Source organism: Cucurbita pepo, chromosome 19 (genome assembly GCF_057944985.1).
Source record: "Cucurbita pepo subsp. pepo isolate OVF chromosome 19, ASM5794498v1, whole genome shotgun sequence".
In the NCBI taxonomy this organism is placed as follows: Eukaryota; Viridiplantae; Streptophyta; class Magnoliopsida; order Cucurbitales; family Cucurbitaceae; genus Cucurbita; species Cucurbita pepo.
Genome location: NC_141816.1, coordinates 12,221,740 through 12,248,465, shown reverse-complemented (window position 1 = coordinate 12,248,465; position 26,726 = coordinate 12,221,740). Strand labels below are relative to the sequence as shown.

Genomic DNA, 26,726 nt, shown 5'->3' with positions numbered 1-26,726 from the left:
AATTAAGATAAATTTCATCTTTCGGGATTTGCAGTCATTCAAAATAATGATCGTAAGCTTCTTAACTTGAGTTGAGTAAGCTTCAAGAGCCTCTTTGCAGCAACCACGTGAATCAACCGGCAAAGATCGACAACCAGTACCGACGGTTCAGAATCCCCATTGAAAATGATTGGCACATGTCCATGTTGTAAATTGTTACGGAGATAAATTGTCATGACTGGTTATTAAATACCATTTACTTTATAATTCTTTTTATTATTGTTCTTACTTATTTTGGTTATTAACTCATTCATAACATTAATATTCTCATTTATTTGGTTCATGCATGAAAATACTTATTTGATTCATGCATGAAAATTAGTATGGTTATATCTATATAAAGGTTTGTCTTGGAGTCATGTAAAGTCATTGTCATTTTGTATTTGCATAGTACCATTTTAATTAAGTGTGTAGTCATTGTCCTTCTATATTTGTCTAATAGCATTTGGGTTAGACGTTGAGTCATTGTCATTTTGTATTTGCCTAAAAGCAATCGAAAATAACTTTGTAAAAGAGACTTTACAGTATACTCAGAACTTTGCACTATACCCATGAATTCAGTGGACTCATCAGTGCACAACAGTGGTATCTAAACTCAAGACAACGTCGATGAATTTGGTCGAGTGGTGATAGTGAGTGTCCTAACTGCAACTTACATCATTGGTTCTGCATCCTAATTTGATCAAGGTATGACTTTCCTTCTACTTTTTTAGCAAAGTAGCCTTTGAAGTACTTCACCAAAGGGACAGCTCGAAACTTTGGTGGGTTATGAGGCCCTACAACACTCTTTGCAGGGCCCAACTCCAAGCTTAGATTTGGACTGTGGAATGTTGCAACTGAAAGCCTTTCCTTTAAACAATTTGATGTCACTCTATGCTCAATGCTCTTGTATACGCCATTGCTTACAATCTGCATTAACAAACACAGCCCAAATTATGGTAACAAATTGCATCACCAACAAGCCAAAGACATGCTCATTACGTACCTCTATGATGTTACCTATGTTGACCACAAATGCATTTGGAATTGGTTTGACAGACACCCATCTCCCATCTTTCCGGATTTGCAGTCCTTCTGTTTCATTGAGTTGCAGGAGAATTGTTAGAGCATTTGCATCCGAGTGAGCGGAGAATCCGATGGCCTTATCGGGTTCGGGGCATGGTGGATAGTAGTTCATCCTCATTGACTGAACACCATCTCTAAATAGCTCCCTCATTTCTTCACCATCCATCTTCAAAGCTTCGGCTAAATGGTTCAAAATGATCATGGCTAACTTCTGAACTTCAGTTGTGTAAGCTTCAAGAGCCTCTCTGTAGCAACCATGTGAATATCAGACTTAGAAATCATGATCAAACATTTGTGTAGAACATGTCAAGAATTTGTGTAAAAACCTGAGTTTTGGTGGAAGATTATGGAATAGATGAGGCTTCCTTAGATTAGGAGGGCGAATAAGTATGTAGAACATGTCTGACCAATCAAGCTTCTGGTCCTCTGACACCACACAGAGCTGTCCAAATCCTTCTTGGTTCTCTCGGCTTTGCCAAAGCAGCTTCTTTTCTTCATAGGGAAGATTAAAGAAACTTCCAATTTCCATTCTGAATTCGTTCACCAACGACGTGGGAACTTCGTGGTTTATAATCTGCCAACAACCAAGGAATACTATCTCCATTAGTATAAGGTCTTTTAAGGAAACCAAAAGGAAAGTAACGAGAGTTTATGTTCAAAGTGGATAATATCATACCATTGTAGAGGTTTGTGATTCCTAACATGGTATCAGAGTCATATCCTTAACTTACCCATGAAAATAGAATCCTCAAATGTCGAACAAAGAAGTTGTGAGCCTCGAAGGTGTAGCAAAAAATGACTAAAGTGTGGAACAAATTGTGTACTTTGTCCGAGGACTCCAGAGGAGTCGAACCTCGGTAAAGGGGAGGCTTTTTGAGAGCTCCATAGACCTTAGGAGAGGTTCTATAGTGTACTTTGTTCGATGAGAGGATTGTTGGGAGGGACTCCCGTCATTACTAATTAAGAAGATGATCGTGAGTTTATAAGTAAATGAATACTGTCTCCATTGGTACGATGTCTTTTGGGGAAACCAAAAGCAAAGGTAGAGCTAATGCTCAAAGTAGACAATATTATACCATTGTAGAGGTTCGTGATTCCTAAAATCACCGGCCAGCAAACGCTAGATGTTCTATCGTAGTAGGGCTCATAAAACGTTCGAATTCATAACTAAATTTCAAAAACAAAAACAAACTTTTTGCAGTCCTCTTGAAAGTACTTACAAAGCTGACCGTCCACGGTTTACATACCTGGAAGAATCCCCATTCCTTACATGCAGAATGCAACTTCTCCATCTCTGCAGCAGCAAAATCTCCAATGGCCAACCGGTGAAGATCGACCACCGGTACCGACGGTTCAGAATCTTCATTGAAAACAATCGGCGGGTCCTGATCGTCACGTTCATAGCAAAGGGGAAGCTTAGAGATGGGGTGCTTGGTTAGCTCCAGAACGCTTGGCACTACGATTGATGCTCCAAAGACAACCTTCTCAGATTTGGACTCCATGAATTTGGCTGAGTGGTCACCTGCAACTTACTTCACTAGTTGCTACTCAAAAATATGTATTGGCCATGGCCACGCCCCTCATTTTCTATCCAAATTTGTATTCCTTCTATCCAAATTTGTGTGTCAGATATTGTTGGGACATGGAACAAATTTCGTAAAGATATGATAGAAATATATATAATAGAGATTTAATACAGATTTGATAAAGATACATTTGTTAGATTATATCTCGTAGGTTTAAATATTTAGTAAATTGAAACCATATATATACCTCTAGTGCTCTCAAAATGAATTCCGAATTCCTTCTCTGTATTCTCTCTTGTTGTACATACCTGAAGTCATCAGTCATGAAACCTTTAGCCAATATTCTTCTTTGTATTTTCTCTCTCCTGTTCTTTGTATTCATCTTGATCGAGTGTGTGCGTTGTTGAGCGATCCTAACAATTGGTATTAGAGCTAACAACTGGTATCGATCCTAATAGATATTTCATTAGAAAAAGAAAAAGAAAGTTCGTGTGATCACAATTGAAACTTTACACGATTGAAATCTTTGATTAATACACGATTGAAATCTTTGATTAATAGTCTAACATGAACATGGCATCAAATATGTATATTCTATCAGGTTGAAGGTTCAAATCTCTCCCTTCAACTGCTTTTCATTTTATTTTGAGAAACTATCCCAAATCAACAGTCATGCGTCCCTTCATTTTGGATCCTCATACAATCAAGATATGACTTTCCATTCAGTTCCTTGGAGAAGAATCCTTTGAGGAAATCTGTGACTCCAATTCTTTTAAACAAAGCTGGACTATCTGAACTGACCAAGCTTGGAGCAGGACCTATCTCCCCATCTAACCTTGGGCTGTAAAAAATGGCCACTGAAAGCCTCTCCTTCGCTGAGTTCACGGTCACCCGGTGCTCGATGCTGCGATATATTCCATTCGTAACAATCTGAATGTTCATATTCAACGTCGAAATCTATCAGTTTTACAAGGTTTGTTGAGAATAGGTAAGAACAACAAGGAAAGCTTTTACCTCCAAAATATCTCCAATATTGACAACAAAAGCATTTGGGAGAGGCTGAACAGGAATCCACCTCCCATCCTTCCTTATTTGGAGACCTTCCATTTCATTGACTTGAAGAAGAATGGTTAAGCCAGATGCATCAGAATGGTTGTTGAGTCCAATGACTAGCTCTGGTTGAGGACATGGAGGATAGTAGTTCATTCTTGTTGACACAATTCCTCCTCCAAGCAGCTCTCTCATTTCGCAGCCTTCCATTTTCAGAGCTTTAGCCATTAAGTCCAGAAGTTTCATGGCTAGAATTTCCATCTCCAACGCATAAGCATCCAAATCATCTCTGAATGGAAGAGGGAGGTTGGGAAACAAGTGGGGTTTCCTCAAATAAGCAGGGAGGATAAACATTCCAAAGAGATCTCCCCAATTAAGCTTCTGCTCCTCAGAGAAAACAAAGCTTTGTCCAAATCCTTCGAAGTCTCCTGGCTTTTGCCAAAGCTTCCTCTTCTCTTCTAATGGAAGATTAAAGAGTGCTTCAACGCCTGATTTCATATTCTCCACCAATGCATCACTCACTCCATGGTTGATCAGCTGCACAAAGAAAATGACTTCACACAAAAGGATATAAACGGAAACTTTGAAGACGGATTAAACAGCGAGTACCTGGAAGAAACCCCAATCTTTGCAAGCAAGATGGAGCTTATGAAGTTCACAGTCCTGAGAATTGTTGGAGAACAACAGCTTGTGCAAGTCAATAACAGGGATTTGAGGTGAAGTGTCGATGAACTGGTAAGGAGGGTCTTGGTTGGGGCGAACATATCGAAGGGGAACTGTGGATGGGGAGCTTTTGGCTAACTCTTGAACGCTAGGCACCAGGAGAGAATCACCCAGCCGCAGCATCTTTGCTTCTTGCTCCATCTCTCTCTACAAACCTCCCAGTAGCTCCCTCTGTTAACAAAGCAGAATTGTATCAAGTCGGAGTTCTTTCCATGAAGCGGTCAATACTTCAATTTCAACCTTACAAAGAATAAGACAAACCTTGACTGTGTTTTGGGGAATGGATAAGCTCAAATACGTCAATATAGATGTTACAAGTTGACGGGTTGATGAACAAAATACATTAACGCTGCCATTCTTGATGGTAAAAACGAGAAAAACCCAACAATGACATAGATTTATATGCAAATTTATTTATAGTATGAAATATCAGACAATTTTGTAACTTCATATCAAGTAATAAACATAGTTTGATGTACATTGCATGTAATGTAATAACAAAAACAGCGAACAAAATGTAGAAAGTAATTTGAAACACATCAAAAGCGGGGCCTAAATCAGTGCCAAACAAGTCTCATTATCTACTTTAATCTTATTCTTTTCTTCTTTTTTTTTTTTTCTTTTTCATTTTTGGGATCCTAGTTTTAATTTTTGGGTTTCCCATCCATAGAACCACTTTGGGCTATACATCACCTCTACTGTACTATCAGTTACAGTACTCATAAGTCCTAAACCTGTACCCAAACAAATATGAATTTCGTATCATTTACAACTATTGCTTCCCACAAACCAGTCGAACGCAGTCACAGCCGAAACATTCCCTTTGATAAACAATAAGAGGAAGTTTCAACTAGGAAAAATCTCACCCTCCTTCCCATTTTCATTGTAGATGGTTTTCTTCATCTTCGTCCAGGAATTCATCCTTGATAAACAAACCAAGTCGTTCCAATGGATTTTCCAACTGACCCTCGTCTAATGACCTCTTCAACTTTGCACAGTGATGTTTGACGAATAAGATTCCTCCGCTAAGTTTTTCCAGCTCTTTTAGGATCTCGAGATTTTGGTCCAGTTCAACGGTTCTTTCGATCTAAAAGACAGAAGGTACTGGTAAGGGATACTTGCGAGATATCAGCTAGAGTACAGAATGTAATAAAAGTGAGATTGGATGTCAATGAATAACCTTCTGAAGAGCAATACGGGCAGCTTCTCTATCCCTATCTCGCTGCTGCTTCTTCTCCGCCTCCGCTTTCAATTGCAATTCCATCTCGGCAGCCTTTATTTGTGCTTCTATACGTGCACTCTCTGTATAATTTACAGAAGGAAATGCAAAACCAATAAATACACACGTACGTAGAGATGCATTTTTTTTCTTTTTTTCTTGGTGGTGGGGTTAAATATAAAATAATCGCCCACAAGCTTTTACCTTCACGCTGCTTCCTTTCTAACCTTTCCTTCTCCTGCTGCATCTTCACTTGATCAACTTTATCGCCCTACCAAGGATGAGGAAACTATAACTATCATACCACTATAGGGAAATAGAAAAATGGTGATAACAGCTTTATTATGAAGTTAATGAACATACAAGATCAAGAAGTGTCTTCTGTTGTGCTTTCAAAATGGTTTCAGCGAAGCGACTCTTAAGCATTGCAGCACGGAGAGCCTTCTTTGGTGAAAGTTGTACGTCAAAATTTGGGGTAGAGCACTCTGCAACAAATGAAGAGAGATGTAGTTAGTCTGATGCATCCGATAAGGAAAAAGGCTTGCCATTAGTTAAAGATAGAGAGAGATTAATAAGCAATACAATTAAACTCAAAACAAACACATAAAAATTGTATTTCTGCCACGCTAACAGAATACTGACCTCCAGAGGTAGCATTTGTCTCAAGGGTCAAAGACTGATCACAAGGTTTGCTTTCATCCTCCAAAATACATCTAATCCCTTCACAACATTCCCAGTAATATTGAGCATTCTAGGAAGATAAAGATATTACTAAAAGAAAATTTTCATAAAAAATATGAGAACTGACCTTCAGAGCCTGTATCCGACTTGGACGGCTGGGAAACTGACAATCTCCATATTTGAGAGTCCTAAATTAATATAAATTATATAAACGATACAAAAAAATTGTGAATGTTCATAGCAAATCTGCAATAGTAACGTACCAGTCCACTGGAATAATTGACATCTGAATTCTCTCTTGACAATGATCTCCCGTTAGATTGATCTAAATTACAGAAACTAATTTTTTAGACAATTATCAGAATGAACACAAGCTAATAGAAAAATCAACCACCCACCAGAGGATGCAAGGCCTGAATTGGAAGAAGAGCTACAATGACATGGAATGTTACAAAATCTCGTACACTTACTGACAACCTGTCTCGGTGTTTGATTATCAAAGGAGCTACAAGCATGTTTACTGCTAGTTTCTGTTCCTATCAGATACATGGCTAATTAGCTCCTTTACAGGGACATAAAGCAGAACCGTAATCTGCCACTTCATACCTGTATGGAAGTTCTTCCTGGGAGGTTTGGGTGCACAAGTTGGGAGTGTTTTAGCATGATCAACCTGCAATATAAATGAGAAAACGCAATCCATTACGCAAGATAAGAATGCTCCCCAATTCACCATGAGCGTTAAATAATCAAGCAAACGAAATGAAAATTCATAACACAAATTCTAGTGCTTTACCAACACCATGACTTGAAAATAAACTTTTAGAACATTAAACAAAAAGCATGGATGTTACTTGCCTCAACACCATTTGCATTTGAAGACGGTGTACTGACATTCTCTTCAGATACTGTTGACTTCTTATGCAATAAAGTATTCCGAGATGGAGTTCGGGAAACCTTTTCTCCTGTTGGTCCATTTGAAAGTTTTACTCGCTGAAAAGTTGATCTTCCACTGACCCATTTTTCCTTCGGCAGTTTCCATCTCTTTTCAAAAACTTCGTTAAGTTCCTTGGCCATCTTATGAACAGCGTTAGCAGGAGGATTGTAACGCATGGCATTAGAAAATGTTAGTCTAACATCAGCAGCAAATTCTTCACTTGTCTGAAACATATTTTTCTCTAGCTTGGATTTGACAGTTCCCAAATCCATAGGATCAGTGATGATTGAGAAGTAGTCAGGAATTTTCAATGCCACAGGATCCACGGGTTGGTTGAAAACCCAACCACATACATGGGACATTAGTTCTTTTAAAATTGAAGAGCATTGCTGCGTTGTACTCCGATCCAACTTCTGCTTCTTCTCTCTTGGAGATTTTATATCCTCGGTTGCTCTGCGCTTATCAGTAATTGTGATTGAAGATTTGGACTTACAACAGGCAGCAGCAAAGGTCTTACCATTACTGAAAGCATTCAATGAATAATTGAATGCACCATCCACCTTCAACCCATTGCTTCCAGTAAATGTTAACTTCTGGCCTACAAGCTTCCCAAATTCAGAAGATTGTGAACGAGGATGATCTTCTACTTGTTTCCCGGCAAGTTTAATTCTCAGCTTTTTACTCGGTACAATGGTTTCGGTGGCAATCATTTTGACCCAAAGGAATGTCAAGAAACCCAAGATTTGGAGAGAGCTAGATAATTAATGTTTTACAAGCAACCCAGACCATCAGAAAAGCAGCATCCCTCAAACAAAGAAGAAGCGATGAAAGAACTACTCATATGGAAATTAAACCTGCATAAAGCATGAACAGAAAATAATTTGAGTTTTTAAAAAAGATGAGTAAACGATTAAATGATCATTCCAAAAAACGATGGGATATTGTAACATCTCATAATCCCAAACAAATGAGTCCCCGGAGCGCTATTAACAAACAATAACAGAACATGTCCACATAAAAAAATCGCGCTCTAGAAAATCTTTAACTTCCGGTGGAAAGATAAAACACTAGACGAAAAACATGGAAGTTCCGTACTTAGAAGAGAAGAAAGAAGCCTTTCTACTCAGAGCGAGCTCAAACATGCAACTTAAAAATTAGAAATTAAAAAAAAAAATAAGAAAAAAGTCTGAACCTACAGGACGTCTCTCGAACCAACTGTCAGCAAGAAAGTTAAAAGATCTCGAAAGGAAAACCCCAGATACAAAAGTTGGAAAATAATAAGACAGTCAACAGAGAAAAATTACAGTGATATAAGCAAAACCTAGTTTTTCATGATCTCAATAACTCGAAGTGATAAGATATACTAAAACAGAGGAGGCATAAAGAAACAAAGTAACAAATTAACTCTAATAAGTTTAGGAAAATCAAAAGTGAATATGAGTTCCAGAAGATGGCATAAATTACAAGAGCGTCCTCGAACCTCAGTGAACCCCAAGCCGACGATGGCGGCAAAGAAGAAGAATCAGTAGAGAGAAAGAGGCACTTACTCAGATCGACGGGAAGGCGTCGGAAGGCAGGAGATTGAAGATAAGCAACGACGGGAAAAGAAGAATCGCGGCTAAGAAGAATTCGAAGATAGAGGGCGAAGAGCCCCCCTCGAAGAGAACAACCGCGCGAAGAGGAAGAGGGAAGGCGATAAGTCTAGGGTTTATGGAAACACCATCGGTCCATTGCTGTTGGTGTTCACTGTCAAGTGATTAACAGCTGTAGGGTTTTTCCCTCCAATTATTATTATTATTATTATTTATTTATTTTAAGAATCATTAATATTCTATATACATAAAATAAAATTAAGAAAAAATAATTATTATTATCGGAGTACGAATAAAACTTAAACATATCTTAAAAATATTTGATAATATTAAGAGGGGGAAAGATATGGAAATTATATTGAAATGCCTTATTTAAATATTCTTACAATAAAACATTTCCAAAGGATATGGCTCACAACAATAATCTCAAATCAAGCACGTGTTCATTCTACTTATTCCCAAGGACGAATGAACTCTATTGCTCTGTGAGGAAGATCCTCTAAATAAATGCCATCGTCTCTAGCCAACCACACACAAAACTGATAGTTGCATCTAGCACCAAGCCAGTCATGTTTACTCTCCGGCCAAAATACTTCCATTGACACGTGTTTATTTGACGAGGTACTTAGATTACACCAAAAAAGGGTGGTTGCTAAAAGATTTACTCTAAATTTCCACGAGTATCTTCGACCCACTTGTAGCGTATGATTACCCAAGTCATCATCTTTTGATTTACAGTGAACTAACAAAGTATTGCGTGAACCCAAGTCGTTCATTATTGTCACGTTCCATTCAGTCAATGCTGACGTATGCTGCTTTGGGCTAGTAAATGCTGGCGTTGCCATCATCGCAATTATCACTAGAAGACATGAAAAGATGCAGCAATGGCTCAAGAGATGCATTTATTTTTTGAGACTATGTTGTGTTTTTAGTTTGACCTATTTTTGTTTCTTATATAGGAAGAGATTGATTGGGATCCAAATATTTTTAGTAATTATTATTTACCAATTATAGACCATTTATAAATAGTAGAAAATAAAAATAAATAAATGAAAAAGATGTGGTTGATAAAATTACGGAGAGAATTCAAATTTAGACCTTTAAAATTTTATTAATAATTTTATTTTCATTTTTTCTTTATTATTATTTTTTTAATTTTATTGATATATTTAATATGAAATATAGACTTAGACAAAAGTTAACGGAGCATAATATTTTCAACTATTCATCCTCAACCACGACATATTTATCCTATTTTTCCCAACCACGCACAAATTCATCTACATTTTTAGGAAGATTGTCCAAATAAATGTCGTCGTCTCTAACATCCCAATAGCAATACTGATAATTGCATCTATAACCAAGCCATTCATGTTTCTCCGGCCAAAATACTTCCATTGACACATGCTACTTTGATGAGATACGTAGATTACACCAGAAAAGGGTGGTTGATAATAAATTTACTTTGAATTTCCACGAAAAACTTTGATCTACGTGTAGCGTCTGAGCACCCAAATCATCATCTCTTGATTTGCATCGAAGGAACAAAATCTGCCCGGGACTCAATTGGTTAGTAATCGTCACCGTCCATTTTGTCAATGGCGTCGTATACACATTTGGACCTGTAGAAGAGAGTTTTTCTGTCGCTGTCATTATCACTAGAAGATATGAAATGATGCAGAAGTTTATCAAAAGATTCATTCGTTTTTTAACTTTAAATGTTTTTTTTGTTTGAATTTATTTATATTCACTAGTTTCTTATTTTCTTCCTAATTTTTAAGGTTGAGACTTATTTAGTTGTTATTTCTATTTATATCTTTATCAATTAATTATGAGAAGAATTTTTAAAATGGAAAGAAAAAATTCTTGTTATCTTGGTGCATTTAATAGCTAAAAGTTAATAATTATTGTTGTTATTTTCACGTAAAAAAAATTTAATATTGAAAATTGAAATGACATGGAATATTGGGTTTAAAATATAACCCTCCAATTTGTAATTTCAATTTTTTTGTTTCAACTAAATTAACTTTTTCTAGTGTTATTATGAAATGAATATTCTGAATTAACAGTAAAAAGAGATTAAATATTACATGATCTATTTTTAAATATTACATGATCTAATTATATATAAATTTATTATGTATAATGTTCTCGCTCTCATGTCTTCGTACCAACGATTTGAATTCAATCATTTGTAGCAATTATAAAGTGTATGGAAATGTCGAGATCGTCACATGTCAAATCTAGATTTCATGCTTTAAATTTTATATATGATGTCATATGTCATATGGCAAACAATTCAAAACTAGAATGTTAACCTGGTTAGATCGCATGGGATACATGAAAATATTAAAGTGATTCGAATGTGATTCTAAATTAAAATAAAATGAAAATTTATAATTTTTTCTATATAAAAATAATAATAATGAGTTGTTCAAAGTTGTATTGAATTTAATTTTTATTATTTTTAGTTGAGGTGGACATTATGAGATGATGATATGTTTAAAGTAATGAATTACAACTAATTTTTATTATATTTTTAATTGACGTGGAAATTATTTTAAATTATTTTATTACTTTAAACTTTTTTAGAATTTAGAAATCAATGACCAAATTAGACAAATAAATAAATTATATAAAAAAAGTTCATACCGTCTTAAAAGTGAAACCTATCTTATCAGTTTTGAGTATTGTAGTCTATGGGTTCATAAAATCGGTCGCCCTATATTGAGCCACGTCATAAATCCACATGTCTAGTACTTTTCGAACAGCTTTTCTACACGTACAGTGATGTAATTGGTCACTTCCAGTGGCTCCTCTGTCACATAAATTGTTTTTATCGACCTTTTTTAAAATAAAAAAAATGAGATATCAAGATAAACACTTATCATTTTTCTTTAATTTTTTATTAAATAATATTGCAACTAAATAAACAAATTTGTGAACTCAAGGATTATTAGTTATCTTTTTAATTATCCTTATATCTTAGATTTTAATAATAATAATAATAATAATAATAATAATATATATATTTAAAATTAAGTTAAAATAAATTACATAAACTTTCTAAGTTTTTAAATTTATAAATTTATGTTCTTATACTTCAAAATTAAAATAAATATTAAAAACAATTAATCTATAGTTTATCTTTTAACGTATTTATGTTTGAAAAAAGATATGTTTGAAAAAAGATATTTTAAGTATTAGTTATAAAAGATATTTTAAGTATTAGTTAGATAACGATATATCAAATACAAAATTGAATATATTTAAAGACCTAACAGAAATTATAAATAAATAAATATATATATATATATATATATATATATACTTTTTATTTATTTATTTTACAAATCGGTAGAATTTTTAAAATAATATTCTTCAATTTTTTTTATTATTAAAATTTTATCCTGTTACTTTAGAATTTAATTGATATAATTAATATAAAATATGTAACTCCTCTTTTTTTAAAACATGACTATTGACGGTTACATTTGTAGTATAAGAATTGTGGCACTAAAAATTTAATTATTAACCACTAGATTGACAATTAATTCTTTATTTATTGAATCAATTTAAGTGAATCAAAAGTTTAATATATTTTTAGTTCGAACTTTTTACTCAATATCTTACTTTGATGAATTCAAAATTTAAGTGGGTCGAATCAATGCATGCCAATTAGATTTGTTTTATTAATTATATACTTATATTTTTTATTAATTATATGCTTGATTAAAAATATATTATTTAAGGTAATAAGCATTTTTAACGACTAATTAATCTTGTACACGTCAAGAAAAAGTTAAAATGATAAAACTCAATATCTTAAAAATATTTGATAATATTAAGAGGGGAAGATATGAAAATTATAGGAAATACCTTATTTAAATATTATTAGAATAAACACTTCCAATAAATATGGATATGGCTCACAACAATAATCTCAAATCAAGCACATGTTCATTCTACTTATCCCAAGGACGAATGAACTCTATTATTCTGTGAGGGAGATCCTCCAAATAAATGCCATCCTCTCTAGCCAGCCACACACAAAGTTGATAGTTGCATCTAGCACCAAGCCAGTCCTTTCTACTCTCCGGCCAAAATACTTCCATTGACACGTGTTTGTTTGACGATGTACTTAGATTACACCAAAAAAGGGTGTTTGCTAAAAGATTTACTCTAAATTTCCATGAGTAACTTCGATCCACTTCTAGCGTATGATTACCCAAGTCATCGTCTTTTGATTTGCAGTGAACTAACAAAGTATGACGTGAACTCAAGTCGTTCATTATTGTCACGTTCCATTCAGTCAATGCTGCCGTATGTTGTTTTGGGCGAGGGAATGCTGGCGTTGCAAATGATGGCATTGCCATCATCGCAAGAAGACATGAAAAGATGCAGCAATGGCTCAAGAGGTGCATTTATTTTTTGAGACTATGTTGTGTTTTTAGTTTGACCTATTTTTGTTTCTTATATAGGAAGAGATTGATTGGGATCCAAATATTTTTAGTAATTATTATTTACCAATCATAGACCATTTATAAATAGTAGAAAATAAAAATAAATAAATAAAAAAGATGTGGTTGATAAAATTACGGAGATAATTCAAATTTAGACATTTAAAATTTTATTAATAATTTTATTTTCATTTTTTCTTTATTATTATTTTTTTAATTTTATTGATGTATTTAATATGAAATATAGACTTAGACAAAAGTTAACGGAGCATAATATTTTCAACTATTCATCCTCAACCACGACATATTTATCCTATTTTTCCCAACCACGCACAAATTCATCTACATTTTTAGGAAGATTGTCCAAATAAATGCCGTCGTCTCTAACATCCCAATAGCAATACTGGTAATTGCATCTATAACCAAGCCATTCATGTTTCTCAGGCCAAAATACTTCCATTGACACATGCTTGTTTGATGAGGTACGTAGATTACACCAGAAAAGGGTGGTTGATAATAAATTTACTTTGAATTTCCACGAAAAACTTTGATCTACGTGTAGCGTCTGAGCACCCAAATCATCATCTCTTGATTTGCATCGAAGGAACAAAATCTGCCCGGGACTCAATTGGTTAGTAATCGTCACCGTCCATTTTGTCAATGGCGTCGTATACACATTTGGACCTGCAGAAGAGAGTTTCTCTGTCGCTGCCGTTATCACTAGAAGATATGAAATGATGCAGAAATTTATCAAAAGATTCATTCGTTTTTTAACTTTAAATGCTTTTATTTATTTTTGTTCAATCACGCCTACCCTTCTTATATATCCAATCAAGATGGACACCAACAAAAATTTGTTTGAATTTATTTATATTCACCAATTTCTTATCTTCGCCCTAATTTAGTAAGGTTGAAACTTATATTTATGTATTTAACAATAATTTTCAAAATGGAACAAAAAAAATTTCTTGATGTTTTAATGCAAGAAGTTAATAATTATTGTTGTTATTTTCCATAATTAAAAATTGAAATTATGAGATGGTATAGGAGTTTACAAAGCTACCATGTTTTAAATTAACTGACTAAATATTACATGATCTAATTTTATACAAATTTATTGTGTATAATGTTCATATCTTTGTACTGAAGATTTGAATCCATAGCAATTATAAAGTGGATCGTATCAATAGTGTTAGAATAGAATACTCAACTTTATTCACATACTTTAGACCATTTAGGTTATTTCTTGAACGTCATATGTCAACCACATATTGTTCAAGATTATACTAAAAATCTATAACTTTTCCTACGTTAAATTGAAACTAAATTAATTAAAATTATTATTAAAAATAAATCATAAAAAATGAGACTTTAGGTCATAAATTTCAATAACTATAATGGCTCGACTTTCTAAAACCCTAAATTGATTCAGGTTCGTTACTAAATGCATGCTAACGTCATTTTAAAGAAGAAACATAAAAACATACTAGTTGCAAATTCATACGTTTAAAAGAAAAACTAAGCTTTATTCGATTACACCTTTAAATGCATTTCATAACAACAAAACATCCAAATTTCTTTAAAAACAAAAAGCACTCTAAATCGTGTCTCGAGTTTGCAGTACCTCATCCTAGTTTTCCCAACCGCGCACAAATTCCATTGATTTTTTAGGAATATTCTCCAAATAAATGCCGTTATCTTTGGCATTCCAATTGCAAAGCCCGTAGTCGCATCTGTAACCAAGCCAATCTTGACTCTCGGGCCAAAACACTTCCATTGTCACATGTTTGTTTGATGTGGTTCGCATATTACACCAAAAAAGGGTAGTTGCGAAAAAATTCACTTTGAATTTCCATGAGAAACTTTGACCTACTTGTAGTATGTGATCACCCAAGTCATCATCTTTTGATTTGCAGCGAAGAAATAAAGTCGATCGGGACTCAATTGGTTAATAACCGTCACCTTCCATTCACTAAATGGTGCATACCCCTTTGAGACTGCAAAAGATGGCTTAGCCATTATCGCCATTACCATAAGAAGATACGAAATGATGCAGGATGCGGACAAAAGATTCATTCTTAGTTTGATTTTGATCTACACCAACCGAATTTTTTGAATTCACGAATTTATGACCATCCTTGGACAAATTTTGTGGATAATTTCCCAAAGGGATGGGAATATTTAGGGAAGGAAATATTTATTGTTATTTCACCATATATTAGGTAACAATTTAAATTGAGAATTCGTATATGATCAAGTTGTATGAGAATGTCGAGAAGCATATCAAATCTAGATTTCATGCTTAAAATTTTATATATGATGTCACATGCGCAATTCAAAACTAGAATGTTAACACGGTTAGGTTTGGGATGCATGAAAATATTAAAATTATTTGATGTTGGAGGTGATTCTAAATTAAAATAAAATGAAATATTATAATTTTTTTCTATATAAAAAGTGATGAGAAAGTATGTATTGGATTTAATTTTTATTATTTTCAGTTGACGTGGAAATTATGGGATGATGATATGTTTAAAGTAATTTTTATTATATTTTTAATTGACGTGGAAATTATTTTAAATTCTTTTATCTAAAAGAAAATATAAATCCTCTTTTCAAACTTTTTTTGAGAATTTGGAAATGAATGACCAAACCAGAAAAATAAATAAATTATATTAAAACAGCATTATAAATAAATTCGAGTTTTTTACTATGATATTTCACTTTGATCGAGTGAATCCCAAATTCAAGCCAGTCGAATCTGATGCAAATTAGATATGTTTTACTATTATATTTTTCTAATGATTAAAAATATATTATTTTAAGTAATAAGCATTTAGTTAGAATGATAAAACAGTATCTTAAAAATATTTGATAATATTAAGAGAGAGAAGATATGGAAATTATAGGAAATGCCTTATTTAAATATTATTATAATAAAACATTTCCAATAAATATTGATATGGCTCACAACAATAATCTCAAATCAAACACATGCTCGTCCTACTTATCCCAACCACGAACGAACAAATTTACTTTGTGAGGAAGATCCTCCAAATAAATGCCATCCTCTTGAGCCACCCACACGCAAAGCTGATAGTTGCATTTAGCACCAAGCCAGTCATGTTTATTTTCCGGCCAAAATACTTCCATCGACACGTGTTTGTTTGACGATGTACTTAGATTACACCAAAAAAGGGTGTTTGCTAAAAGATTTACTCTAAATTTCCACGAGAAACTTTGTCCCACATTTAGCTTATGATCACCCAAGTCATCGTCTTTTGATTTGCAGTGAACTAACATAGTATGGCTTGAACCCAAGTCGTTCATTATTGTCACGTTCCATTCAGTCAATGCTGACGTATGCTGCTTTGGGCTAGTAAATGCTGGCGTTGCGAATGATGGCGTTGCCATCGTCGCAATTATCACTAGAAGACATGAAAAGATGCAGCAATGGCTCAAGAGGTGCATTTATTTTTTGAGACTATGTTGTGTTTTTAGTTTGACCTATTTTTGTTTCTTATATAGGAAGAGATTGATTGGGATCCAAATATTTTTAGTAATTATTATTTACCAATTATAGACTATTTATAAATAGTAGAAAATAAAAATAAATAAATAAAAAAGATGTGGTTGATAAAATTACGGAGATAATTCAAATTTAGACATTTAAAATTTTATTAATAATTTTATTTTCATTTTTTCTTTATTATTATTTTTTAAATTTTATTGATTTATTTCATATGAAATATGTAACTTACGTATATTACATGATTGATAAAACTTATGGGAGTATAATATTTTAAACTATTCATACTTATCCTATTTTTCCCAACCACGCACAAATTCATCTACATTTTTAGGAAGATTGTCCAAATAAATGCCGTCGTCTCTAACATCCCAATAGCAATACTGGTAATTGCATCTATAACCAAGCCATTCATGTTTCTCCGGCCAAAATACTTCCATTGACACATGCTTGTTTGATGAGGTACGTAGATTACACCAGAAAAGGGTGGTTGATAATAAATTTACTTTGAATTTCCATGAGAAACTATAATCTACGTGTAGCGTCTGAGCACCCAAATCATCATCTCTTGACTTGCATCGAAGGAACAAAATCTGCCCTGGACTCAATTGGTTAGTAATTGTCACCGTCCATTTTGTCAATGGTGTCGTATACACATTTGGGCCTGCAGAAGAGAGTTTCTCTATCGCTGCCGTTATCACTAAAAGATATGAAATGATGCAGAAGTTTATCAAAAGATTCATTCGTTTTTTAACTTTAAATGCTTTATTTATTTTTGTTCAATCACGCCTACCCTTTTTATATATCCAATCAAAGAGGGTTGACGAGATTAATTTGATGGACACGAACCAAAATTTGTTTGAATTTATTTATATTCACTAATTTTTTATCTCCTTCCTAATTTAGTAAGGTTGAAACTTATACTAAAAAATCTAGTTGTCATTTTCGTTTGTCTTTAACTAATTTTTAAAATGGAACAAAAAAAGTCTTGATGCATTTAACGACGGGAAGTTAATAATGTTTTCCACTCACTATTTGGTAAGTTTTCAAAAGAATATATTTATTTAGGAATTCATAACTAACTAAGAATTAAAATCAAATCGTAAATGATTATATTATAAAATATTAATTTTTTAAAATTATCTAATTTATAAAGAGAGATTAAATATTACATGATAGAGTCTTTGCTCGCATGTCTTTGTACTGATGATTTGAATCCAATCATTTGTAGCAATTATAAAGTGGATCGTATCAGTGGTGTTATGAGAATAAGATGCTCAACTTTATTCATAGAGTTTAGACCATTTAGATTATTTCTTGAACGTGATGTTCTGATATGTCAACTACATGTTCTTCAAGATTATACTAAAAATCTACAAGTAATTAAAATTAAATTAATCAAAATTATTATTAAAATTAAATCATAAAAAATGAGACTTGATTCAGGTTTGACATACTTATCCTATTTTTTCCAACCACGCACAAATCCATCTATATTTTTAGGAAGATTATCCAAATAAATATCATCATCTCTAGCATCCCACGACACACTCATAATTTTTCTTTATTTTTCTATAAAATAATAATGTAAACAAATTTGTATGTTATCTTTTCATTTCATAGGTTTTAATAATTATATTTTTTTAAAAAAAATTAAGTTGAACTAAAGTTCTATGAATAAATAAAATTTCTAGTTTTTTAAATTGATATAAATACAGCTAAAATTTTAAGATTTTTAAAAAATTTAAAGATGACGTATGTAAGTAAGGATAAGTATATTTATTAGTATAAGATCTGAAGATTTATATTTAAGAGAGATTTATAGTCGTTAACAATTAAGTCTATAGTTTATCTTTAATGTGACATGTTAACTATATTTATGTTTGCAAAAAATCGAAATATTTTAAGGTTAATTAGATAAAGATTAAGCGATAATAAACTATCAAATACGAAATTGAATATATTTAAAGATCTAAAAGAAATTATATATATATATATATGAAAAAATGATATTAATCTTCATAGGAAAGATTTACAAACCCATTAAAATTCAATTAGTTTCGAGAAATCCAGTCATCCTAAGAATTGAATTTCGAACGTGGCTTAAATCTCTTCCTTTAAGCGTCCTTCCATCGCCGGTGCAGACAGAGAAGGCCATCTTTCCGGCCAGGCGCCGCCTGATGATCATGTGCGGCGGGACTATATTGTCGTCACTGTCCCATTCCTCGTCCAGCTCCCCCATGTCGGAGGTTAAACGGATAACGGTTTCTGGGATTTTGATGGGGAGACTAGAGGCGGCGGAATGTTTGTGGTTGTTTTTGGAGTTCCGATGAGGTGTGACGAGGATTTGGGAATGGTCAAGGGAAGAGTGGACGAGGCGGCGGCGGTGGTGGTGGTCGGAGAAGATGATGTCGGATTCGTGGAATTCTTCAGCCATGGGGGATTGGAAATTAGAGAGATGAGGAAAAAGAATGAATGGGTTTTGTATGAAACGAATGGAATTTATAGGCAAAGGGGAAAAGGAAAAAAAGGAGAATCTTAAATGGCATCACTCAAAAGGCAAAGGTTAATGAGTCATCAAACCCTTTCTGATTCGACCGGGTCCTCGTTCTATGTAACTGGCTCGACCAAAATGCAAAACTCTCCTTGTAGTTTGACGATTTAAGGAGCACTTTTGATTTTTGTATTCGCCCTCTAGTAGGGGAATTTAGTCTTTTGATTAGAATATGAGTTTCGAGAGAACGGAGTATACCGCTGTGGTGTGGTATAGTATTATGTTTGCGTCTATTTAATTTTTGAATTTATTTAAATTATTTAATAAAATTTCTTGAAACATACACAATGTTTTGACATTGGGGTTTGATTTTGGATGAGTGGGCTGCGGGAGACAGCTTGGTTGCGTGGGGAGTTGGGGTTTTTGGTGTATTAAGAAAGCTTAATCTGTGTGGCTTCAAGGTTGACTTGGCTAATATGGGTGTGATTAATAATGTTTGTAATTAATTTGGGATTAGTGTTTATTTAATATTATGATTTTTAAATTATTTATCCAATTCTAATTATTCCACTCATCTTTTTTTCTTCCAAATTTCCTGCTCTTTCCTAATCTCATAAATTATTGTTTATATAACTAATTTATATATTTTTTGATGTATTGATATTAATTTTAAAAATTAATTACGGAAATTCCACCACTAATGCTTATTCATTATGTAAGCTTTAATTGAAAATAGTGAATTAACAATAAATAAAATTACAAAGTCTTTCTATTAATATTATTTTTATTATTTTTCTAATCTTCAAAGCAGCGCGCCGAGTTAGAGCCGAGTCGATGGAGGATTAATGCCTAAAAATTTCAAAATCAAATGATTAGATCGGGAATCCCCAAAAGATTAAGGAGTGTTTTGCAAAGGAAAAATTAATTAGCCGCATCTCACGGCTTGTGCGCCGCGTCGATGGAGTGGGGCCCACTTATTATGTGTCATTAATTATTATTTTATTGAATTACAACTTTTGGATTAGCCTCCAAGCAGAAAAAATAGTTCCGAATACGACAAGCCACTCGTTATCCAACACGTCACCCTATACCTCGCTTGAAGGTGACATCCTTGCACAATCATTTTTTCCCTGTTTTTTTTTTTTCTCTTTTATATATGAATTCTTTTTTAAATAAAATAATACTCGTCAAGGTACCGATAATGTCATGTTTGTCTAAAGTGTGTTACGCCTTATGTTTTGTTATTTTATATTATATTTTGTTTCTAAATGACCGACAAAATCATGTCTACTCCAACCAAGTATTATAATCTCCATATTTTCAATTCAATTGCCTTTCACAATACTTCCTGATATGTGGAAGGAATCACTATAAGGGGAGTAAGATTCGGATTACCTTGTTGATCGAATATCTCAAGGCAAGAACATTGTTTGAGGCTCGAATCACTCCACAAGCAAGATCGATCATGTCTAGCTTTAATGATTCTTGTTGATCGAATATCTCGAGGCAAGAACGCTTGATTGAGATTCGAATCACTCTACAAGCAAGATTGATTATGTCGAGTTTGAATGATTCTACATGCAATCTAAACTATATAAAAATGCAAAGAAACTTAGTTATTGGCTAAAGAAAAGCACAAATGGTTCTTTTACTATATTTTCCAAGTCCACTTACAAATCCAACGTACATGACTTTATATAACCTCAAAATGAAACTATTAGAGACATTTCAATAGTGGTACATTATGTTATGTAATTGTAACCTAAAGTAAATAAAAAGTTTTAAAATACATTAATGAAATACAATAACTCTAAATTGTAATCCACCCCAAATTTATAACATGAAACTTCATTCTTCTTCAATGTGGCATGAATTGAAATATCTTTTTGATAATTTCAACAATATTTTCTTCACATCTTCACTGAAGTATATTGTATGATCGATATCTCTTAGTTCATATCACTTTTTTTCATTTTGTTTTCAACTATTTGTTTGCCTACATTTTATAAAATATTTTTTTTCAAAATGTGGTTCAAGGCTCGATCATACGTCTAAATTATCGTATCATAAACCAATTCATGAGGTAGAAGTAGAGATTTTCACGGTGGGAATAAGGAAGGAGCCTCGTTCTGTAACAATTCGAATCGATTCTTAGTACCGATCAGAGACCACTCTGTTCACCCCAATTGGATTAAGTGAACATGTTTGCATTGGCTCGTAATTATAAATATACAAAAGATGTCACACATAATAATAATAATAATAATAATAATAATAATAATAATAATGATAATACATTGTTTACCCCAATATTATTAACTATGAATGCACTATATATGATAGAATAAATATCATTTTAGGTTGAAGAAATTGCAATTGGGCTTCTGACATAGTGAATCCCATCACTCCAAGCGAACCAACCGAAGGAGTATCCATTACCCTTCACTTTCCCACTCACCGTAACCGTGAACCTTTTCCTCTGCCCAACCCTATCGAAGTACAATACACTAGGAGAAGCCCTCACCGCCACGCCCGGAGGCGCCCAGCTCTCAAAAAAGTACACACTTTTACCTCCCCCGCCCACGTTGGTCACCGTCCTTTTGATCCTCACACCGCCTTTCAGTTTAGGGATAGCAATGGAAGGGTAATTCAGATCGTGGGGGTGGAGGGCACGTGGAGGGCAATTGAAGGAAGGGTCAATGGAGTTCATTTTCAGGCCGCAGAGGTAGTGGAGATAGTCCGTGTAATTGGCGTCGTACACAAGCCCGGGGTCCGCAGCCTTAGTGGGGCGGAAGTGGCCAGACCCAAAGGAGAAAGGAGTGGCAGGGGAGTTGTCGGTGGTGGAGTCGTCGGTGATGGGGTGGCCGTATTTGTTGGTGGTGGTGGCGGTGGTCATGAGGGCTGAGCGGATGGCGGCTTGGGACCAAGTGGGGTGGATGGCGCGGAGGAGGGCAGCGGCGGCGGAGACGTGAGGGCAGGACATGGAAGTGCCGGAGTAGATATTGTATTTGACAATACGAGGGTCAAAGGATTTTGGGAGTTTTGTCGGGGAATCTTTTTCTGACCATGCTGCTAATATGTCCACTCCAGGTGCTGTTATGTCAGGCTGCAATTTTGACCAAAATTAAAAGCTCAAAATTCCTTAAATCCTGCAATTTTCTAAAAGATTAATGAAAAAAAGAAAAAGCACCTTGAGAAAATGAGGGTCGACGAGGCTTGGACCTCTACTTGTGAAATTGGCCATGGCCGGCGCCGGCCTGGAGCCGTAGATGGTGATGGGTGGAACAATAGTGGCGGTTGGATTACGGTGAGATTTTATATATTTAAGGATCCTATTTGCATCGTCGTAAGACACCGCCGTTGCCGGAACAAAATGGGGATCGGCGTGCAGCCTCGCTCCCACCGCCGGCACGAGCCCGAGTATCATTCCAGCACCGCCGGACCTTTTCACTTCCAGGCTGCCGGCGTATCTGCTGATTCCTTGTCCTCTGTAGCACAGCACTATCTTTCCTTTGGCTTTCTTGTGTGAAAGCGAGCCTGCAATACATGATCTGAAACAAAATCCAAATAAATATAAAATGTAGAGCAAAATCTATCCCACTCACACACCCTCAAAAATTTATTTAATTTGAAACCAAAGAGAAATTTATCTCTCTAGCTGATAGCAACCAATTTCAATAATCAAAGTGTTTAAGTGTATATCTCATACTGTCTCTCAACAAAAGTTTTTTCAAATGTCACTCAACAAATACCAAATTATATACGGATGGATGATTTATGTATCAAAATAAAAATATTAATAAAAAATTATTATAAACTAGATAAAGGTAATGACCAAAATAAATAAAAATATTAAATTAAATGATTATAAATTAAATGGGAGTTAATAACTACGTACCCAGATTCGTTTCGGGGAACATGTGGCTTTTGTATATCGACAGCATACACTAATGGGTACATTTTGTTCCTCCTCAATTTGGACGGCGCCACCGACAATCCCTAAAATTCCACCCAATTACTATAGTATCAAATTTGTAATTAAAATTAAAGAATGTAATTAATTATGTTTAACCTTAATTTTCAACCCATTTCCGAGGATGACAGGAGAGTAAAATTCCCGATCCACGGTGCTGGCTCCGACAGTGATGATCCACGGTGCAACATTGGACAACGTGGACGGCGTAGGGCCACTATTTCCGGCGCTACAAGACACCACAATGTCCCTTTTAACGGCATGAAGAGCTCCGATGGCGATTCCGTCATCGGTGTAATTGTACGGATCTGATTTTCCAATGGACAAGCTGAGAACGTCGACGCCATCGGAAATGGCATCATCCATGGCGGCCAGCACGTCAGTGTCGAAGCAAACGTTTCCCAAACTTTTCATTTGGTTGGGAATCGCCCAACAAACTTTATATATTGCCAGTCGAACCCCCGGGGCGCCACCAGAGGCCGTGCCCCGTGCAACGCCACCAAAGGCCGAGACGTTGTAGACCCTCCGGCCACCGGCAATGGAGGCGGTGTGTGATCCATGGCCGTCCATGTCGCACGGTGATCGGAAGTCCGTTGTTTCATTTAAACGACCAAAATGATGCTCATATCCCTTTACATAATATCTAGCTCCAATTATCTTTCTGAAAATTCTCAATCATAAATAAAACAATATAAAATTTACCCACGTTAGTGTTTCAAAACTCAAATTCATTAAAAATATTATAAATAAATACAATTTTGTTTGAATAATTATCATAAATACGACCTTACGACCTAAACCCGGTAAATATTTTAGCTGTCAAGCCATTTTTGGGTCATCTTTTTATGGCTACCATTGACAAATTTTGAGTGCTATTGGGACGTTCTCAAACGGGCTAGAAATTTAACAACATACTTCTGGAGTTAGATATTAGCTCCACAAACACAAATTTATAACTAGTTATGATCGAGAGTCGATTTGAGCTATTTGTTGAATCGAATCTTATATGTAAACACTTTATCGAAAAAGTAAAACGACAAAAAAGGAAAAGTATAAGGTAGGAATGATGAGAAGGAGGAATTAAGGATGTTTTTGGTGAAACATCTGGGTTTTCATAATTAGTTTTGAGGCATTTTTTCTGGTTTTCACTTCATGGATTTAGGATAGCAATGAAAGAATCTGAAAAAAGGGAGTGGTTGTCAATTCCAACATAGTAGGAAAGGGAAGTGGATGAACAGTGATGGGTTCTCAATGACAAATGAGACCAAACCCAAAGGAGGAGAGATGTAAGGAATAATAAAGTGAAAAAGGCACACACATTGTGACCTGTGACCTTCAACAGAAAGCGATGCCTCGTTGTTGGTTGGCAGTGCTAATATATATATCTCCACAAGATGCATGGTCATGAAGGCTGTGGGGCAAAAAAACCCCCCACTAAATTTTGTTTGATATCAAGGCTGACAAAAGCTTAGCCCACACTCAACTGTACACACAATCCAACCAACGCCACCACACCCCAACACTGATGTCAACGTTGTTTAGATTATGAGATCTCTCATTAGTTAGAGAGCAGAACAAAATAAAATCTCTCTCTACTAGACACGTTTTAAAACTTTAAAAGGAAAAGTACAAAAAGGAGAATATCAGCCAGTAGTAGACGTATATTGTTACACAAATTTTGTATGAGATTCCAATTACATGATTTATTTGTCAATCTCCTCAAAATTGTCTAATAAATCTTTAAAGTTTTAGTTTTATTATGTCCTAAATGTTATAGAAAGATCGTATGTACTGTTATATAATATAGTTAATACTCGAGCCAAAACAACATTAAATGACCTGAACCTAAAGGGATTCGCGTTTTAGGCAAAACCAACAAACAAATTGTGAGAATCCCACGTTGGTTGGGGAGGAGAACTAAACACCCCTTAAAGAAGACAATATCTAAGGCGTATTCTCAAAATACCTATATCTACCACCTGTGGTAATAGGTGTGTGATTTGGTAATACACCAATTTGTCCACTATTCATAACTAAAATCACGGACGGATTCACAAATACACTCACAAACGGATCCTAAGTGACTCAAATATTGAATTTTGAGAGAGGTAAAGAAAAAGCAAGGAAGAAGAGGAAGAGAGAGTGCACCTATTACAATGAGGTGATTGAAAGCCAGGTCCGGTTTGGCAGATTCCCTTCCATGATTTTGGAACGGGACCCATTCCTTTATCGCTAAAGCTCTTTGATTTTGGCCACACCCCTTATGATATAATAACAAAATTCAAAATGGAACGTCAGAATTATTGTATCACATGCAATGAAAATGAGAGCATAATACGAGAGAGAGAGAGAAAAATTCCAGAAAAAGTGGAATCACATGAGAAACAGTGAAACACAATTACCACTATCAAGCATTCCAATCACCACATCTTTTCCAGACTTAGCTTTAGAAACCAAATCACTAAGCCTGGGCTTATCTTCTTCAACCCCAGAGAACTCCCACGACCTTGTGGTGTGCATGCCGTACCTTTTACTCTCAATTACAGACACCACTTCCTCCAATTCTGCCCCAAAAACAAAACCCATCATTTAAACAACAAACACATGCCCAACCTCAACACTTGTTGTAATGAACGAAATTCACCTGAAAGTTTGGAGGCTTGTTGTTGGGTAAGCACCGCAGCAAACCCATTGATGGTGTGCTTGTAGCTGTACAGAAGAGACGATTTTGCATCGTTTTCAGTGTCTTTTACAGACATCAAATACGAATGGTGCCTCTCTTCTATCTCCTCCCATGACTTGTCTCCGGAATGCTCTCCAAAGTACACAATGTAAGCCTAACATTATCACATAATATTGTTATTTAATACAACAAATTACAATTATTGGTGGTTTGGAGAACACAAATCCGACCTGTTTTTGAGCCAGGCAAGAAGAGGGTGGGAGGAGGAGCAGCAGCAGCAGGAGAAGGCAGAACAAACTTGATGTCTCCATTTTGTTGTCAATGGCGAAATTCAGAGAGACAATTTATAAGCAAAAAATTAAAAATTAAAAAAAAAAATAATATCTTTTTCAAATTTCGCATCTATTTGGTTTTCACCTCATCTTCATCACTTAGCTTAAAGTTTGTCAACTTTGCAATTTCTATTTTTTATTTTTTATTCTTTTAATATATATTTTCTTTAAATGGTGGATTAAATATGAACCTAATTTCGTCTTTATTTAAGGAAATATTTTGTATTTATAATAATTTTGACATTTTTTTTTTCAATATTCCGACAGAAATATTCTCATTAAATTGTATATTTAATTCAGTTTAAACCATAAATGTCATTTAGGTTAGAATATAAAATATGGAGTTAATTTAAGTACGTTAATTTAATTCATGTTAAATTTTAACTCCCTTGTTTTTATGTTTATTTTACACAATAAATGTCATTT

General features: G+C 34.4%; 5 protein-coding genes across 6 annotated transcripts; all 5 read right to left on the bottom strand.

The window, feature by feature from the left end:
- Positions 1-512: 512 nt before the first annotated feature.
- Positions 513-3,077, bottom strand: LOC147786739 (protein SRG1-like). Of its 2 annotated transcripts, none has more exons than XM_087120224.1 (5): positions 2,939-3,077; positions 2,352-2,709; positions 1,431-1,678; positions 1,025-1,349; positions 513-948 (listed from the first exon to the last, which is right to left on the bottom strand). In XM_087120224.1, exons 2-5 carry the CDS (start codon positions 2,604-2,606, stop codon positions 697-699), a joined length of 1,080 nt encoding a protein of 359 aa, XP_086976350.1. In that variant the 5' UTR covers positions 2,607-2,709; positions 2,939-3,077; the 3' UTR covers positions 513-696. The 2 variants fall into 2 exon arrangements, with proteins under 2 accessions (XP_086976350.1, XP_086976351.1); XM_087120225.1 differs by having other exon boundaries at positions 2,352-2,712; positions 2,939-3,071.
- On the bottom strand, positions 3,078-4,647 carry LOC147786738 (oxoglutarate-dependent flavonoid 7-O-demethylase 1-like). The gene is made up of 3 exons (XM_087120223.1): positions 4,290-4,647; positions 3,645-4,217; positions 3,078-3,560 (listed from the first exon to the last, which is right to left on the bottom strand). Exons 1-3 carry the CDS (start codon positions 4,542-4,544, stop codon positions 3,294-3,296), a joined length of 1,095 nt encoding a protein of 364 aa, XP_086976349.1. The 5' UTR covers positions 4,545-4,647; the 3' UTR covers positions 3,078-3,293.
- A 348-nt stretch (positions 4,648-4,995) lies between these two features.
- On the bottom strand, positions 4,996-8,983 carry LOC111782280 (transcription factor GTE12). The gene is given in 12 exon segments (XM_023663130.2): positions 4,996-5,297; positions 5,299-5,490; positions 5,584-5,705; positions 5,827-5,893; positions 5,986-6,107; positions 6,265-6,342; positions 6,431-6,491; positions 6,567-6,628; positions 6,702-6,839; positions 6,910-6,973; positions 7,159-8,091; positions 8,785-8,983. Coding segments are annotated over 11 exon segments (1,743 nt in total). The 5' UTR covers positions 7,948-8,091; positions 8,785-8,983; the 3' UTR covers positions 4,996-5,249.
- Positions 8,984-18,830: 9,847 nt separating this feature from the next.
- Positions 18,831-19,270, bottom strand: LOC111781708 (protein S40-1-like). The gene has a single exon (XM_023662395.2). It carries the CDS (start codon positions 19,253-19,255, stop codon positions 18,869-18,871), a length of 387 nt encoding a protein of 128 aa, XP_023518163.2. The 5' UTR covers positions 19,256-19,270; the 3' UTR covers positions 18,831-18,868.
- A 2,289-nt stretch (positions 19,271-21,559) lies between these two features.
- LOC111781096 (subtilase family protein) lies at positions 21,560-26,333 on the bottom strand. The gene is made up of 8 exons (XM_023661525.2): positions 26,199-26,333; positions 25,930-26,122; positions 25,688-25,849; positions 25,434-25,545; positions 23,385-23,946; positions 23,211-23,311; positions 22,503-22,863; positions 21,560-22,418 (listed from the first exon to the last, which is right to left on the bottom strand). Exons 1-8 carry the CDS (start codon positions 26,277-26,279, stop codon positions 21,669-21,671), a joined length of 2,322 nt encoding a protein of 773 aa, XP_023517293.2. The 5' UTR covers positions 26,280-26,333; the 3' UTR covers positions 21,560-21,668.
- Between the last annotated feature and the right edge of the window lie 393 nt (positions 26,334-26,726).

Coding starts and splice junctions, on each gene's coding strand:
- LOC147786739 (XM_087120224.1), bottom strand. CDS start 2,606: ATGGAGTCCAAATCTGAGAAGGTTGTCTTTGGAGCATCAATCGTAGTG. Junction 1,679..2,351: donor AGGAATGGGGATTCTTCCAG/GTATGTAAACCG, acceptor GGTTGTTGGCAG/ATTATAAACCACGAAGTTCC. Junction 1,350..1,430: donor AATCTTCCACCAAAACTCAG/GTTTTTACACAA, acceptor TGGTTGCTACAG/AGAGGCTCTTGAAGCTTACA.
- LOC147786738 (XM_087120223.1), bottom strand. CDS start 4,544: ATGGAGCAAGAAGCAAAGATGCTGCGGCTGGGTGATTCTCTCCTGGTG. Junction 4,218..4,289: donor AAGATTGGGGTTTCTTCCAG/GTACTCGCTGTT, acceptor TTCTTTGTGCAG/CTGATCAACCATGGAGTGAG. Junction 3,561..3,644: donor ATATTGGAGATATTTTGGAG/GTAAAAGCTTTC, acceptor ATGAACATTCAG/ATTGTTACGAATGGAATATA.
- LOC111781708 (XM_023662395.2), bottom strand. CDS start 19,255: ATGGCTGAAGAATTCCACGAATCCGACATCATCTTCTCCGACCACCAC.
- LOC111781096 (XM_023661525.2), bottom strand. CDS start 26,279: ATGGAGACATCAAGTTTGTTCTGCCTTCTCCTGCTGCTGCTGCTCCTC. Junction 22,864..23,210: donor GTTCCCCGAAACGAATCTGG/GTACGTAGTTAT, acceptor ATTTTGTTTCAG/ATCATGTATTGCAGGCTCGC. Junction 22,419..22,502: donor TCGACCCTCATTTTCTCAAG/GTGCTTTTTCTT, acceptor TCAAAATTGCAG/CCTGACATAACAGCACCTGG.